This window comes from Nyctibius grandis, chromosome 8 (genome assembly GCF_013368605.1).
Source record: "Nyctibius grandis isolate bNycGra1 chromosome 8, bNycGra1.pri, whole genome shotgun sequence".
NCBI lineage: Eukaryota > Metazoa > Chordata > Aves > Nyctibiiformes > Nyctibiidae > Nyctibius > Nyctibius grandis.
In genome coordinates this window covers 26077933-26095330 of record NC_090665.1, presented here as the reverse complement: position 1 = coordinate 26095330, position 17398 = coordinate 26077933, and the positions used below count along the sequence as shown (strand labels likewise).

At 38.2% G+C, this 17398-nt stretch overlaps 1 protein-coding gene across 3 annotated transcripts in view; it reads left to right on the top strand.

Annotated features, from left to right (window-relative positions):
* Positions 1-17398, top strand: part of GPSM2 (G protein signaling modulator 2) — a 32484-nt gene that overhangs the window by 5052 nt on the left and 10034 nt on the right. For 2 of the 3 annotated variants that reach the window (XM_068405801.1, XM_068405799.1), the window contains exons 2-4: positions 9275-9588; positions 15916-16137; positions 17210-17345. In XM_068405801.1, coding sequence (XP_068261902.1) covers positions 9527-9588; positions 15916-16137; positions 17210-17345 — 420 coding nt within the window. In that variant the 5' untranslated portion in view covers positions 9275-9526. Of the gene's footprint in view, positions 1-5997; positions 6173-9274; positions 9589-15915; positions 16138-17209; positions 17346-17398 lie in introns of those variants that run through there. The other variant, XM_068405800.1, reaches the window with a different exon arrangement.

The window sequence follows — 17398 nt, the reverse complement described above, 5'->3', positions numbered from 1 at the left end:
GTTCTATGAGAGCTACATCTCCTTGCAGGATAAAAACTTGCTGGAGTGGTAATGAGTTCTTTATACTGAACGCCTGCTTAATCTCTGAATGAGCATCACAGTGTGAAATAGGAAATTTGAAATAGCAGCTGTATTGCTTCACTTAAATTGCTATTGTGTTTTACTGCCAGTGATTCTAAGGATTGATAATTTTTTTTTTCATTTATGGAATCATAAGATTAATTTTTGCCTTTCTCTGCAAGATGCTTGTGCAATCTCTGCTTGCTTTTACTTACCAGGATCTCTTTTTAAGAGATGTTATAGGCCAAGAAGGAGCTGAGCTAAGTAGAACATTTTATTGAAGAGACTTGTGATCAACTGGCTCTGTCATCTTAAGTGCAAATAGTCAACATTTTGTGCTGAACTTTTCCCATCTGGTGTTCTTTCACATCATATAACACGCTCCATTTCCTAAACTGAAGGTACTTGCGTAAATGTCTTGTTGGCTGGGAGAGGCCTGAGATCTAGGATATGTTCATTTGCATGATGAGATTGTCCCTAAGAAGCAGAAGAAGCAATGTTCAAATTTACGTTCAGAACTTGGTAACAAAACTCTAACTGATTTTGTGGTAATACGATTTCAGCTAAGCTGAGAATGAAAGATCGCAAGTTATTACTTTGTTGTGAACTGTCATTGAAGTCTATTGTGGCATTTAAGCACTTTAAAATTGCACATCTTCTCTCCAGTTGTGGGATGCTTGGAAAGAAGGCAGCACAGTATTTGTTTTTAGTCTGTGAAAGACAATATGTAAAAACTTGGAACTCGTTCTGATAAAAAAATAGAAATGAAGGAATCCTAATACCTTGATATATCAAATTCATGAAAAATTATGAGCTGTTCTGACTTTGCTCTTTTTTTTTTAAGGCAAAGAGAGGATGTTATTCTACTATCTTCTTATATCTGAAGTCTTAATCTTGCTGCATTTAGAATTAGCTTTCAGTTGCCTGATTAGTTTTATTATGGGGATATTAGTTACATTTATACATTATTATGGGCTGCCCAGGAAGGTGGTGGAGTCACCATCTCTGGATGTGTTTAAAATAAGACTGGACACGGCACTTAGTGCCATGGTCTAGTTGACAGGGTGGTGTCAGGGCAATGGTTGGACTCGATGATCCCAGAGGTCTCTTCCAACCTGGTTGATTCTGTGATTTTGCTGGCACTTCATGTTTTCTTCCTTTCTTATTTTGTCATAGTGTGGGATTGCCTTACTTCGGGATTTAAATAGATGGCTTACATAAACTATCTGCAGGAATATCCTTATAATAAAAATGCTTATGGTTACTTGTGTTAGCTACACCCAGTTCTTTAACTTGCACACTAGACAGCAATTACGTACATTAAGTAGCAAGCTGATTTCCAGCTAAGTACTGATTCTCTTAGAAAAAGAATGTTCTATTCTGGAAAGGTACTCTGTGATAGAGGCACTGAGAGGTCCACCTTTGCATCACTGAACACTGTGTCAGTCTAACGTGCATTTGTTGCTTCTTTGTGTTACTCAGTGGAATTATGTGTGCTAGCTGTTTGGTTTTGTCTACAACACATTCTAAAACTGTAAGTCGCTATATGGCTTGCATCATTGCCAGATGCCTTATATATTTATATTTACAAACCTATACTATACCTTTACTATGCCAAATAGGACACCTTCGCATTTACTAAGGTTAATAGAGTTGGCCTGGAACTATGACAGTACTCTGAATATACTAGCAATGAGGATATATGTTTTTTGTCACTTATGTATTGCATCATTCTGCTAAGTTTCTGGCATCTTTTTCTGCTCTTAATTATTCCATTTTAAGGAATATATTTACATTTCAGTCTAACGGCTGGGTGAAAATAGGGTGTTTAGTGTGAGTAGAGGTACCAGATTCTGTCCAGAAATGTGAATGTTCCTTAACTGAAAGTTTTAAATTTTTCTTTAGTTTTTGGTATGATATACATTGCTCTTGTTGAATAGTGTATATGCAGTTTTTATCTACTGCTTAGGTGTTTCATATAAAAGGAAAAGAAAATAACCTGTAAGAATGCAGGCGAGCTGCTTTCTGACTCAGAGAAGGAAGATGCTTCTGGATTCATTTATCATGGTTGTTTGGAATCGTTTTTTTATGATCTGGCAGAAATAACTCGTGTCATTAAGACTGTATTTAGACTTGTATTTTAAGGTTGGTAATTGTGGGTAATATTGTCAATAATGCTAGGCAATGCTTACTTGTTACAGGAGGCGTTTGCACAACCCTTTAACAACAGAAGGGCAAATGAACAAAAAGGATACACAGAGTTTAAAAGGCTTGCCATGTTGCAGACCTTTAGCATTACTTAAAGCCCCAAACACTCTATTAAACTAGGTGCTCCACAAATGGAAAGGAGAAAAAAACCTCCTCCTAATCTACAGAATAAGTGGAAGTATATGCAGGTGATGCTAGAGGGCATGTAGAAATGCTCCTAGACTTTTGTTTGCCTTTAACAGAATGTTGTATAAGCCAGGGCATCTAGTCTGCTATGCCAGAGAGGGATGTGAGTGGAGGGAGGATCAAGAGGAATTAGTCTGTGTGAAAGGGCAGAGAGGAAACAAACCTTCTCTTACCTGTATTTAGAACCCATCGTGCAGCAGGGTCAGTTGGGTTTAGGTAACCAAAGAAACAATGGAAACCACAGACAAACGTTTTTAGAAGTAAGGTGATAAATGAAATATCTCCACTGTTACCATGTCTTTCATAATGCAGGACTATATCAGCAATTAGATAATAAATGTTGGACTCTGCTCTGGAGCTGTGTTCCTCTAGTGTTGAATTCAAGTCTGTGCTTTCATTTCCAGCTGTGGATGCAGTGAAATCCTCCCTTCCTTGTGAGCAAAATTAGAGCCTTAGAAAGGCTCGCCACCTATTAGTTTGTTTTGTGGTTTGTTTTTTTTTTTTAAATCCTCTCAAGATATAGAACAATCTCATTGCTAGGACCTTTTAAAAGCTTATTTAAAAATATAAATAGAATTTCATAAGCTAGTATGATTTATAATTACGTATTTAGTCTTGTAAAGTAGTTGCGGGGTTTTATGCAATATTTTCATTACTTTGTTTCATATAGTTATTAATATTTTCAATAAAATTCTTTTACTGTCCCACTTTGGACTGCTTTGGGCTGTTCTGGGCATACTTGTGCTCCTTTGTCACTGGGGGTTTCTCCTCCTGCAGTCATATTGATGACTAAATTAAAGTAAATTGATGAATAAATTAAAATACTTGGACAAAAAGCCTTCTCTTCCATTTGGGTAAATACAGTGCTAGAAACAAACTGGGGACAGAAGTGAAGAATAGTCAGTTGGATCACACAGGAGTTTGTGACAGATAGTGACAGTATTTGTGTAATTTTTAATGTAGCAATTATTTTAATTTTTTGAGGGGGGGTGTCGTGAGTGTCATAGCTCCTATTATTAGTATTTTTCTGCTCTCTTATAACCTCTGTGCTTCTGTTGACTGTCTACAAAGAATGCTGGTTATGCTGAAGTAACTAAGTCTTGGGCATTAACTGGTTAAAAAGGGAGATGAAATAATTTCATAGATAATGGAGTCAAGTTTCCATACCTCACTACAGTAATTATGTTATTTTGATTCATAAAAGGTAGTTAGCTATGCATCGATCAGTTCTGGTAATAAAATGCTTGTCTGGCCTTATGCTGTCAGGTACTATTTTTTAATTCTCTTTCCAGGAAGGAGCTGGTGGTTTCATGTATAAAAGATAGCTCTGTCCGCAGGGTTTGGGGAAAGGAGAGGAAACTTCACATTCCTCCTTCTATGAGTATGCTGTGAGTGAAATTCCAGGCCTGTGGAGCAGTGGTAGGTAGGATTCCTATGTTGTTGACAGAACATCACGTGTGGCCCAAAGCCAATATAACACCCACTCCTTCCACCCATTTTAGGATTGTCTGCAACGTTCAGTAATGTGTCTTAGATTCATATGGGCTCATGTTTCAAAGTCAGCACGGTACATATAATTGGGGCGGAGGAGGGAGCATCTGAATCAAGAACATTAGATAGTTGTATTAATTTATTTGCGGCTTGTCTGATGAGTCTAAGAGCATAGGATGTGTTAGGCTGGGTCTTTCTTATGCTCCATAGTGATCACAAGCTCTGCAGGATCTGCTTTATCAGCCTCACACCTAGGAGGAGTGTCTGAGGCAGTTGTTTACTTATGAACCTCAGCTTTCCTGTTCTGTCCTTCAGATGCAACCTGTTAATGTCTGGTGTGAGCTGCACTTGGATTGTATGCTGGAAAGTGTGCCTGTATGCTGCTTGTATTCTATGCTGCTAAGCCAGTCCTTTAAAGGAAGCCCTGTGGTTTATTCTGGGGGTATCTGCTCCATGTAGTAAACTCCATGAGAAGTAAAAGGCAGTATTTCAGAACAGGTATTGCTCCATGTCATCATTGACCCTGAATAAAATCTCAAGTTCACTTCATCAGTGGAGGTGGTTTCGATGTGCTGTCAGCTAATCAGCTGATGAACTTCTGTCAAAAGTGGTGCAAAGAGGAGTTTAAAATCAAGCTTCTGAGAGTAACCACACTAGTCTTAGCACAGTGTTTCTTGTATCTGCATGATCCACTCTCATGACTAATCACTTGTATTGTACTGTGCTCAAGGTTTGCAAAAACCAGCTTTTTCCCAGCATGGCAAATAGTTATTTTAAGGTTCATTCACAGGGGAATATTCATTACTACAGAAATGCTAATTATGATGCTGTTTACTATGTAAATACAGTATTAAACTTGAGTTAGAGTTTTAAGGGGTTTTTTGGGCTTATTTTAGACTTACTTGTTAATTCAGGTGAATTTTAAAAATATCCTTGGACAGCATTGAAGACTAAAATTATGGTTTGTCTAGTTCTGAGTGTTCCTTTTTGTACTACTGGTGATTATATGCTGTTTTGTATTTTGAAGGTCTGGAGCCAAGCTAATCTCTCTATTTTAGTAATAGAACTGTCAGTATATTTTTGTTGTTGTTTAGACTGTCTCTTTCTCCTTAGGGTATGCAAAGCTCTATTTTGTTTTTAGATAATCCAGTTCAAGCTTCTTTTCCTTTTTTTTCCACCCATGCTATAGCCTCTTCCTGAAAGGAAATTCAAACTTAGTTCACCATTGGGAAATTTGCCTTAATGTTGAAACAACAAACATGTGTAGCTAGTTTTTCTAAGGAAATACAATTTGTGCAATTCATCTGCTTCTGTCTGTACTTTCCTCTAGTAGCTTTTGAATCTCTCAGTCAGTGTTGATTTCATTTGGCAGATGCTGCTTTCCTATGTAGCTTTGTGAAAAATAGCAGATGGGTAGAGAAAGCATTACTTGAGTGTCTCCGTTAGGGAAAGGCAGAAAGAATTGAATTGTTAGAGATTCTGTTTGTCAGCCCCCAAGTGACCAGTCACCATATGTCAGCCAGTCAGCCATGTAACTGTGGATAAGCCAAGCAATGCTTCTGATCATCCGACAAACTCCAAAAAGGAAGGTATGGGTTGCAGGAAGGAGCCAGTGAAGCTGCAGAAATTCACTGTTTTAAGGAGACACAGGGGAAAGAACTATCTCCAACTATATTGTGATTATTAGTTCTATATACTGCTAGTAAATAGCAGTATTGGCTTTCTGTTGCTTGCTGATTCATTTTCACTTGTGTGGAAATACGATGTTCTATCAAAAGTAAAAATGAAGAGATCTTTAGTAGACATTCAGTGTAACTAAGAACTGCGAACTGATTAAAGTGATTGTCTACCGTTGTAAAATTCATAGTGTGTAATCAAATCTTCTCTGAAATGGAAAATGCCTTAAAACATGAAACACTTGTCTGGAAGTTGTAATAACTAGGACAAATAGCTTGCATAACAGGCTTTTGAGAAAGAAATTACAGCTATTGTTTTATTGCTTTCAGGGACTTGAAATATACTGATCAGAACTGAAGACGGGGGAGTCTTGGTTTCTTCTGTAATTTCTTTGAGAGACAGTGAGCCTCATTCAAGTCTTAGCGTATACATCACGGATTCAGTTCCGTGACGTCAATGGAAGGTTGAGATGTACTTTCTTTGAATATCAGCCACTGGGCCTTGCTTCCCTTTCTGAGAACACTGATGATAATTTTATGAAAAATACTAAGTAAGTGCAAGCGTGATGGGCTTTCACTTTTTAAAGCATTGTTATGTGGGATTCCTTTCAGTATATAACATTAGTATTTTACCGTGATTTTTTTTATTTCATTATAAAATTTGTAGAAATTAACTTAATAAAATTTATGCAATTTCAGAGAATCAAGTTAAAAGTACTTTCATAGAATTTACTAAGTAATTCAGTCTTAAAACCTCATGCCATGCAAACCCCAAGCTTCTGTATCTATATAGCTTCTATATAAATCTGATTTAATAGAAAAGAATGAAAAGTGACTTTTTGAGAGTGGTAAGTACATTTTTTAGATAAAACATTGAATTGAGGCAAAGTTAGCTTTTTACTGGTTGTTTAATTGAAGATCCTTTAGCTGTGTGTAGCCAGGGTGGATGAGCCCTAACTATGGCTCACCCTTTTCTCCTAATAAAGAGTTGATAAAGTGCTTGTTTTGTCTGTTGTGGGGTATAAACTGGCTGCTGCATTTGATTGCCTAACCTCTGCCTTGCTTTATTTGATTTTGGAGGGGGTGGTGGTGGTTTTGTTATCATACCTCTGTGTAATTAGTAACACCAGTTTAGTTAATTTTCCTCTTCTGAGGGGGCCCAGTCTTTTTTCTGTGTGCTTTTTTCCACTACTTTGAAATTACAAAAAAGCTAGGACTTCCTGCATTTGGTAGCTGGAATAGTCAAACTGTGCATTTTGAAGTTGTGTATACAACTCCAGTTTTCTATGAAAGGCAGCTCTTTAACATGGATATGGATATGGAGAGAATAAATTTAAAGCAGCGACTTTGCATTAATACAGATGTTTTTTTACTAGTAAGCACCGAGTGCTTTTTTTGTGCTACATACAGTTTCAATTAAAAATGCAAGTTTAGGAGAAAGCCTGTTTTACTGTTAGATATGCCGATGGAGCAGACCTTCTCCTGATTTCTGTTTATTCGCTAGGCTTCTCTGCTGAAGCACTGTGTCCTCTAAGTCAATTCCATGTTGATCACCAGCTCAGGAAGGGCTTGGTTACAGAGAGATACTCTGAATAGTTAAGGTGCATCCACTGAAAGAGTAAGGCTTACTTTGCTATAGTGTAATCCTCCCAAGGCCAGTTTATGCCTGAGAGATACTGTCTGTGGAAGGGTTCATCGATTTCCACCTCCTGAATTTTGAATTCACCACTCTAATTAATGTACTTTAAGTTTGCTTACTTGATTACGTGTTGGTGTGGCTGAAGGTATAACTTGACATCCTAATGAGTTACGGGTGAAGGAAGCGAGGTATGAAGACCAGACACAGCAATTTTTGTTGGATCTGTGATCATGATGTGTTGGCCAACTCGGGCGTGTCCATATCACCCTCCCAAGACCGGGAATGTGCCATATGGCCGGTAAGGAGGGAAGAAAGCAGGAGTGGTGGTTCCAGCTGGTGGGAGATGGTGGCATCGGTCAGAGGATGAGATTAAGTACGAGGACAGAAGCGTAGCTCAGATAAAATGGAGTTATAAACAGGTGATGTGAAATGTGCTGCTAAAATAACTGGTATTTAAATAAATGCAGTCATTCTGATGTACTTTTAAATATAACTCTGTTTTTTTATTCAATTTGGCTTTTTATTTTTAAAAAAATCTTCTTAAAACAAATTATTCAGTTAATTACAATTACAGTATAAATATACAAGCAAATTACCACAGTCATTATTTCATGATCCGTGGCAGTTGCCGAAGTACACACTTTTTAGCTTGTGGCATGTAGTAATTTGCATGAGTGCATCCATCAGTGGAAGAGAACTTTCAATTCCCTCGCATTTGCTGAGCACCGGGAATGCTCATGGATGATTGCTGTAGGCTGGGTGGCTTGCAGCTCTCTGCCCGTATGAGTTATCTGATTGAAGGTCCAGACAAACTTCCGGAGAGTAAATACCTGTAACACAGTCTTCCCAGTGTGTGGGTTGCAGTGGTATTGTAAACTGTATGTGTCACACGTTGTAATTGCAAAAATATACCCACACCCACTTGTTGATGCCAAATAATTCTAATGATGAGCATGGAAGGGCAAAATAGTTGTTTGACTAGAAGAATGTGGATGGTCTGTTTGAGGGGTGCCGCCAAGGTAGAGTATGATAGGAAGCGTGAATGTTCACAGCTGGTGCTTGATAAAACTAATGAGAGGAAAGGCATGGCCTACCTTGACAATTAAAAATAGAGGGTTGTGTTTTCTTCTGGTGACACCTTTAAATCTGGGCTCTGCTCTTGTCTTTTGACATCTCTACGGTCTCTTGATGAAATATGCATTTGTGAATTACACAACTATATGTTTACTTGCAAAGGAAGGTAACATTAGTACTGAGCAATAAATATGTCAACTCCTCTACTAAAAATATACTTAAAAGTGGGTAAACTTTTGAATACAGAGTTTCTTTTCTGTTAATCTTTTCCCTGACAGCCTAAACACGTCTTAATGTCTAAGTGCTGGCTGCTGCAATCCCTTTGAAGCAGAGTTTGGAGCTCATATCACAATGCTGCAGCATTCTGGAATGTGAAGCCAGTGTAAAAAAAAAACAAAACCAAACCCCCATACCTCTCCCCTTTTCTTTTGGGAGGGGAAAGGGGAGTAGAGCTTAAACCTCTGCTGGCTTCTGTGCTCAAAATGTCCCGGGTAGGATGATCTCCAGAAGAGATGATCTGCAGATGGGATTGTGTCAGCCAGCTCTGACTACTGTGGGGCTTCAGCAGACTGTCGGGGTTTCAGCAGTACTGTTTACGTGTAAAGCGGTTTGGGATCTGTTTTATATTATGCCTTTCATTACATCCTTTAAGCTTGTTGCTTGGAACTTCATGAGGCCAAAGAATACTGACAAGGGTAAATTACTCAAAGTTTCCAACAGAAAAGAGCGCGTTGGTTTTTGTTAAACCTTCTTTGCTTTCTCGCTTGCCTACAGGAATTGCCATATGTATGTGGAAGGCTTTGGCTTGGGCTGTAAGTTCTTGATTGACGCTTCCTGCTTGGTAGGAGTAGTGTTATGCTTTTTACATCAGCTGCAAATGGTTATGAGTTATTAACTGACTATGAGACTTCAAGCCAAGCATCTTGTGTTCCCTTTGCAGAAACACAGCTGAATGGAGCTTAAAGGGCCACAGATGAAAGAACTTGAACACCTTTCTGAAGGTTTAAGATGTGTCTGACAGTGACCTCCTTACCTTAGAAATACAGAAGAGTTTTTCAACAGGAGCTTAGGATATCTTTACTCCAACTTATTAATATACTAACTGGAAGGGTGTTCTGACAACAACTCTCCGTAGTAAAGTACTTACCCTACTACCGAACAGTATTGTTTTCTCTACTGATAATGCAACTCAATGGAGGAAAGTAATGTTTTGATAAGCATGCGCGAAGATCGCTCCTTTCATGTGCGATACAGGTAAGACTGTATTCATTTTAGTATGGATGAATAAGTGCTGTTAATAATAGAAAACTAAACAAGTTGCCACAAATAGTTTTGGTATCTTGTTACTAGTGTTATTTGAAACTGAAAGCTAAAATCACTTTTGTTTTTGCTTTTCTTGATTTTTGAACCATGAAAACTAACTTTTGTTATATAGTATAATTACATAATGTCTAGTGTTGGAACAGGTGTGGTGCAGAATAGTACATGTATTATCGTATTTCTTGCATTTCGATAGAATGAAATGAAGTGTGATCCCTGCATGGTAATACCTGCTCTCTCTTCTTTTAGCTTTTGGCTGCACATGCAAATTGTTGAGTTTTGTCTGCTGAAGTTCTCTGGACTTGTCCCCATTATGCTTCTAGGAATGATGAATTTTTTAGGTGTGCTGTCACCTAGAGCAGGTTTTCCTTGCTTAAAATAAAGAGATTTGATTGATAGAAACTGCTTTGATACCTTGGACTAAAAAAAGTACTGTTGTTGCAAGTCAGGAGGATATGTGATTTTCCTGCTGAGCACTTTTATAATTTTTATTCCGGAATCCCCTTTACAGACCTGAGACAACATGTTAGCATTGCAGACTCCCTCTAATGAACCTGACAACACAAGCACGTGGTATTTGGATGGCTGGTGTTTGGAAGGGTAAATCTTTGCAGCTCATCAATAGGAAGGGACACTCAACACTGCAATGATTGTTTTTAAAAACAAATAAAGCGCATGTTTCTTGGTGTGTTCTCCCCCCCATCCTCTGCCCTGGTCATTCTTGCCTTGGAGGCCTTTTCCTTGCTAGCTAACGGGAACAAAGCACTACCCCTTATTTGTAAGACAGCACTTGCTGCAGCTTAAAATTAATTCTGAAAACGTTCTGACAGCGTTAGATTGCTGTTAGATTGGTCTGCATTTCCACTTCATAGAAGCGCAGTGTTAGTTCTGGTTAGCAGTGCAGTCAGCAGGAGGAGCTTTTTCATGGTCAGTAAGGAGAAGATTAGCAAATAAACTGTAATTTACTCTCTGCTGTCTTTATTTTGCTAAAATCTTTATATGGTGGCTTTGACAGCAGGACTCGCTAAGTGTGTAAGTATGGTATTTCTTGTGTGCTAAGTGTTTCTGGAATGTATCTAACTCCCAGCATTCCCGTAAGATGTTACCCACGCTGTTGCTGATGCTCTTGGTCCTCCCGAGACCACTATCAAAGATCCTTGCTCACTCTTTGATAAATGCAGGAGCTGTTCAGGGTACTATTACAGAAGTAACTGGATGAAGAACGGGGCACAGCCAGTTGTCTGGTTTAAATTGACAAGGCAAAAATAACTTTAAAAATATTGGCAAGCACAGTCAGGGCAAAATGTCTTAATACTTTATGCTGTATTTCAGTACAGGCTTGAATGACACTGATTAACAATAAAAATATTAATGGCCTTATTAAACCTTTCTGTAAGAACTGTAGTCTGATGAACATTTAAAAAACATAAAAGCATAATCCTTTTTTTTTTAAATATTAAACTTTTCTAAAATGTAGAGAAACTGCAAATTAATTCAGTATATTGAACTGGAATTTTATGATAATTTAGTAGCTATAATTTGGAAAGATTTTATTTGTAGTTTAAAATTCAATGCAGGAAAGAATAGGCCATAAAATACTGGTGGGGGTGTGTGTGTATTATTTATCCTTTTTTAAGATGTTTTACCTACAGGTATTGTCCCAGGTTCGTTTGGCTCCCAGGCTGCTTTTCCCTTCCCACTGGTATTCCAATAGCACTGACTTTAAAAAGAAGCTGGTGGCCCACTCCTAAGGAAAGGCTTTACTACGGGTCTGTGTCTCGCTGCACAGGCTGTTGCTTTCTCCCCACTGTAGCTGACCAGTATCACTTTAGCAGCTGTAGCAATGCTTATGCTGGTGGAAGGAAACTATTTTTTGTTCTTGATTAGTGACTGGAAATAAAATACTGAATTTAATAAATGGGACTAATAAGTGATCTATGAGTAAATGCTTGTAGAACTCACTTGTCTTGGCCTGCTAAATTCATACACCAAAAATGTGTAACTGCTTTGATCTTGACTGGAGCAAAAGAACCCAAAACTCAGGTGTGTGGTTTCTTTGTGTATGTGTGTGTGTTGTGTTGTTTTGTTTCTAGGTTTGCCATCAAACTTAGTTTGACTAAAACACAGTGTTGCAGCAGGGCTGTAGTTGTTTGGAGTGGTCAGTGTGGTATGCTTCTGCATTGTGTCTAGAAACCAAGAACAGGGCCAGGAGTCAGGGATAGTATGTGATCTTTGTTGTAGGGCACTGTGGCATTAGTAATTTTGCGCATCTGAAATGAACAGATACAATAGGGGGGTTTTGTTTTGTGTCTAGGTATGTTACGTGTATTGAGATGTTTCATGGCAAATTGCGTGGCAGCCCTGTTCCCCCTCAATAACAAAAGATCCTCTTAGTAGGAACTGAGTGGAGTAAAACTAAATTAATTGTGTTTAGAGATTGTAGTAATCGATGAGTCTTCTTGCCCGCTTCTGTTGCCTTATTTCTTACCAGTTTTCTGTTCCGTATTGTAAGATGAGAACAGCTGAAGGAAGGGAGGCTCCAGAACGGGAGAGAAACACAGGGAGGCTAGGGTGGAGGCATGTGCATAGGGTTTATATTCTTATAAAGGTTCAAAAGAGAATGTGAAGAAGGTCAGAGAAGAACAAGGGGGGGGGAAAAGAAGAAAAGGAAAAAAGAAGAAAAAAGAAAAGGGAGCCAGGCAAGATGAAAAGCTTAGAGGGACAGATAAGCATGAGGTAGTTTTACAAACAAGAAATTATTCAGGAGATGCCAACCTTCCAGAGAACAGGTCCAGGCAAGTATAAAGAGAATAACAAAACCAAGCCCTGGCTGAGTATTTCCACAGTAATATTTGGAAGAACATTATCCTGTTTAGCAGGAACAGAATTTCATTCACAGATGAATGGGCCTTGTTCTCTTCTCGTCTCTGCGGATTCAATGTGTCTTTTGTTTAGCCATTGGGTGTTGAATAAATAAGTAATTCAGTTCAGCCCTGGGAACAGAGAAAGTAATTTCATATTCTCCTTGTAACTATTTAATGACTTCCTAAAACATTGATAACCTAGCCCTGTCTAGTCTGCCGACATACTATTTAACCATTGGTAGTGACAGTTAAAACATTCCTAAGAGGTGATGTTTCTTTGACTGGAGAACACCTATGTAATTTTTTTTTAATTAAAAAAAAAAAAAAAGGAAAAAAAAGTGTCAATTTTTGTAACAGTCCTTTAAGTAATGGAGGGGAAAAAAACCAAACCCAAACCAAAACCAAACCTCTTTTGAGTCTAGCTTTGGTAATTGACGGATAAGCCTAGCAAACTTTTAAAATAACTGGATGATTTTACGGCTCTTATATAACGTGAATAAGATATTAATATTGGGTACGGGCAACTGTGGAAATAAATATTTAACTTTCTCTGTTCTTTTCTTTATACCTTATTTAGACTTTGAAATTGTAGGTGGTCAGTAAGAATGGATCCAAATGGAATTATAGTTTTAATTTGCGTACAACTGCTAGCAACATGTTAACACACATTTTCTAGAGTTGCACTCACGAGTGGTATTCCATTTTGGTTTCTTTTTTACTCAAACAATTACTAATTCCCATTCTCGTTTCCTTCCTGTAATTCTGGTTGAGTTGAAGCACTCCGTAATAATGGTTTTCATCAGCCTGGGTATAAGCTTTAGCTTGATAATTATTTATGTTCTATATGAAAAAACCCAAATCTTTCATTTTTATAAGTTATATAAAGCCTGGGTTGCAAAGTCAAAAGATTGTATTTCAAGTTGCTTGGTGAAATGGTAAGGCTGCCTTGGCATTTGGCAGTCTCTGGCATTATTAATGGAAATTAATGGATTGCAACGTACCAGCAAAATTACCGGTCCATAGCAGTCTCTGCTAGTATCTTTGTACCTTTTTAAGCTGTGCCTTTTCTTCATTGATGAGGGGGCTGGCGCATCACGGTTGCAAATCAAAACATGAATTTTTTTAACGGGATAAATTTGACTTACAGAACTGGAGTCCAGTATAGCGTTTCGACTATTATTATGTCACATCCACATTTTGCTGAACACTCTACCCTTTTTAGCCATTCAAGCTAAAAATCTAAAGCAATTAATGTGATTGTGTAGTGGTCTAAATCTTTGCACTACGAAGCGCCATATTTTCTAGCCGTCACTTTAATTGGACATGTCAGTTAACATGAGGTGCCCGGAGAGAACCTCCTTGGATAGGATTAAGATTACCAATGAAGTGTTTTAAGTCTTAAACCTTCAGTTGCTGATGGTGTAATCATTTCTGCCTGTACTTAACTCTACGTAATCGTTTCTGCCTTTTTCTGTCTTACATTCAACACATGCACAATGTAATAAAAACCAGGTTGTGCATCCTAGCAAATAGGGATGCTTTAACTTCTCCGAGAAGAGTTTCCAAACCTAGAAATCCTGCATGTGTTATGGATATCCAATCTGAGAAGCTGGGCCTGGGAAGAACTTCGTGCCTGAGTTATCATTTGCTGTCTGCATCTTTACCAACTACCAAGCATACAGTCTTTTTAATTGCAAAAGTTAAATATGTCTGTCTTCTCGCTGTGCTTAAGTTGTGGAATGTCGAAGACCCGCAGGTAGGGTACTGTTTTATGTTGGTAGCTTGTTTTTACTGATTTTTACTTTTTTACTCCAAATTCTTCTAGTTCTCTTGAAAATCGGTGGATTTTTAAAACATATTTCCTTCTTGCTCGGATTTGAGTAGAATGTTGTATAACCTATTTTTTCCGATTTAGAAGAATTAAAAAATGTAAACATTGCAGGTATGTTAAATACTTCATCACTATGTCTTGTCAAAACAGCTGTCTTCTGGTGTTGCCATTAAAATAACTTCTGGAACAGCAGACATTTGATGGCTGCTATTACTGATCTGTGTATATGAACAGAACTGGTTTTAGGAACAGAAGTCTAAATGGTTTATTCTTACACCCAGGTAAATACCAAATGATGACATAACGAGGATATCTTTAATTACTTAAAATGTTCTGTTTTGGCGTGCAAGCCCTTACACTTACTGTGTAATGCATCTTGAAGAAAAATTCAAAACAATATACAAATGTATGAAGTTGACATCCGCTTTTTGGCAATATTAGCACACACTTTTTAAACACTTACAGAATGTCCTTTACTGGGTTTTCTTTTTGAAACATCTTTTAAAAGCAGAGCGATGGCATTTTGGCGAGCTTTTTAAAATGCATGTATTTTGAAAAAGCTGGAGAACCGTATTGCTTCAAGATCAAGACCCTGAAGTCGTCTTCCTGCTCCTCCTCCTCTCCCCTACCTCCCTTGGATCTCGGAACTGGAAAGTCGGAAATGGTTGTGTGTGTAATCGCTAACACTTACTGAAGCGTTACCTTTTGTACACTTGAATTCACAGGAGTTAAAGTACATATGACTGTGTTTTGGCAGCTGCAGTTCTCTAACATCATCTTTGTTCGTTGTTCAAAATGTCACCTTCTGCAAATTCTGCTATAAATGCATTCCTGAGTATCTTCTTTACTGCTTGCACTGTTTTGTACCTGTATAATTACACAATTATTTGCTCGTGACTTCTGGAATGATGGCATCTCAGTTAAGTAATTTGATTTGACATACATTTTGTTGTTCATTCAACCTGGATCTTTTTTCTTTGCGCTCTGAGAATTTTCGTAGCAGTGCCACTGTAGGAAATTATGAAGTGCCAAGGAGATTGAATTACATCAGCAACAACTTTGGGAAAAATAGGCATGGCCTTTGACATCCAGGAATATTTGAATTTTAATATTTTTTTCCATACGACATTTTCCGGGTGACTGGCATCAACCTAAACAGAAAAGTGCTTACATTTTTCAAATGCAGCATTTGCCAAGAGTAGCTTGATTTTTAGGTTACTTTTCTGTAATTATCCATATGGTGAGCACTCTGCAATTTTGATTCCTACAGGTGCTACATATGGACAAAGCAGTGTTTGGATTTCCTCCTTGAGACTTAAAAAGGAATAAAAACAAAGTTGAAGCTGTTTGTTCTGATGTTGTGTTTGCTCATCACTGTTGAAGTTGCAGTTTCCATGTCAGCATTAGTTTCTGTAATATAGTACCAAGCTCATTGCTTGTACTGTGGTGTTGACTCCCTGTCCCAAACAGAGACCCCCTGAGTAAAAGAACCTCTTCAGAACTCAGGTTATTGGACAAAATACTACATTCAGAGTGACCGTTTTTCTTTTTACTTAAATTGTGCAGGATGGAGGCTTCCTGCCTGGAGCTGGCTTTGGAAGGTGAGCGCCTGTGTAAAGCAGGAGATTGCCGAGCTGGTGTCTCTTTCTTTGAAGCAGCTGTTCAGGTTGGAACTGAAGATTTAAAAACACTCAGTGCTATTTACAGCCAGTTAGGCAATGCCTATTTCTACTTGCATGAATATGCAAAGGCCTTGGAATACCATCACCATGATTTAACTCTTGCAAGGTAATCTCGTGTCTTTCTTTAACCATGTTCTCCATTTGATCCCATACTTGTAGAGATGAGCAGTTGGCTGTTCATTTTCCTCCCAAACCCTGCTATTAATACCGGATAATGAGTGAATGTTGTAGTGGCAGAGGGCCAGGGGGGCTGGCAGGTAACTTGACTGCCCTTTAACCTAGGAGCTAATACCTGGTCTAGCACCATAACCTGCTGACTGAGGATAGTACTGACTGAGGCCTCACCAGGTTTGTGGATAATTAAGTGGCTTCTTTAAATCCACCCTTTCTTTACCCCTTCCTGTTTCTAAAACTCAGTCTTTCTGGTTCTCCAGAATGTTAAGCTGGCTCTCTTGTTTACTAGACAGAACTTGTTCGTGTTCCTCTGTGTAAAACTCATGAATTGATATTGTGAAATCTAAAACCCCTATGCATTTCATATGCTATTTATGCATCTGACTTAATGATTTGGTATAGAGCCAATAAAAGACACAGGCACCTAATGTACTTAACCTCCCTTTAGGCACAAACCTATTCTTCCCTCTGCCTGAGCCTGCTCAAGTGCCGTAACCTTGTGGGAACTTGTCTTCTCCTGTTATTCCCCAAGTATCCCAGCCGGAGTGGTTCAGTGGCAGTCTTTTGCTTTAGTCTCATTTCAAACCTAGAAACGTGGTATTACCTCTGAGCTTTCTGGGAGACCAGTGTGTCTTGTAAATAAAACAAGACTATGACAGACAAGTAAAATGCAGAAACAGTTAAACCTTTCTTTCTAATGCTGGGACTGTCTTTCTACATGATCATTAAGAATTTTCTCTTTATTCTCTTCATAAAAGAAGCAAATTTTTAATGTTAAATAGATGATCAATACCATGAGTACTGGCAGTTGCACAGACAGCACCAACCAAACTAAACAATGTTTATGTGATTGCATTTTAGATATAAAATGAACTGAATACATATGCGTTTACATGGTTGTAATCTCTTTTAATAAATTCTTCTAATCGTCTACCGTACCTTGATCATCTGCTTGGTTTCAAATTATAGAGTATTTACTGGGTCCTTTATTTCTGCAATTTTAGGACAATTGGAGATCTACTGGGAGAAGCTAAAGCTAGTGGGAATCTGGGCAACACCTTAAAGGTACTTGGGAATTTTGAAGAAGCTATTGTTTGTTGTCAGAGACATCTGGATATTTCCAGAGAGCTTAATGATAAGGTAAGCATTGCTTAGCAACCTGGAAGTAAACTGCTAATACATATTACTGAACC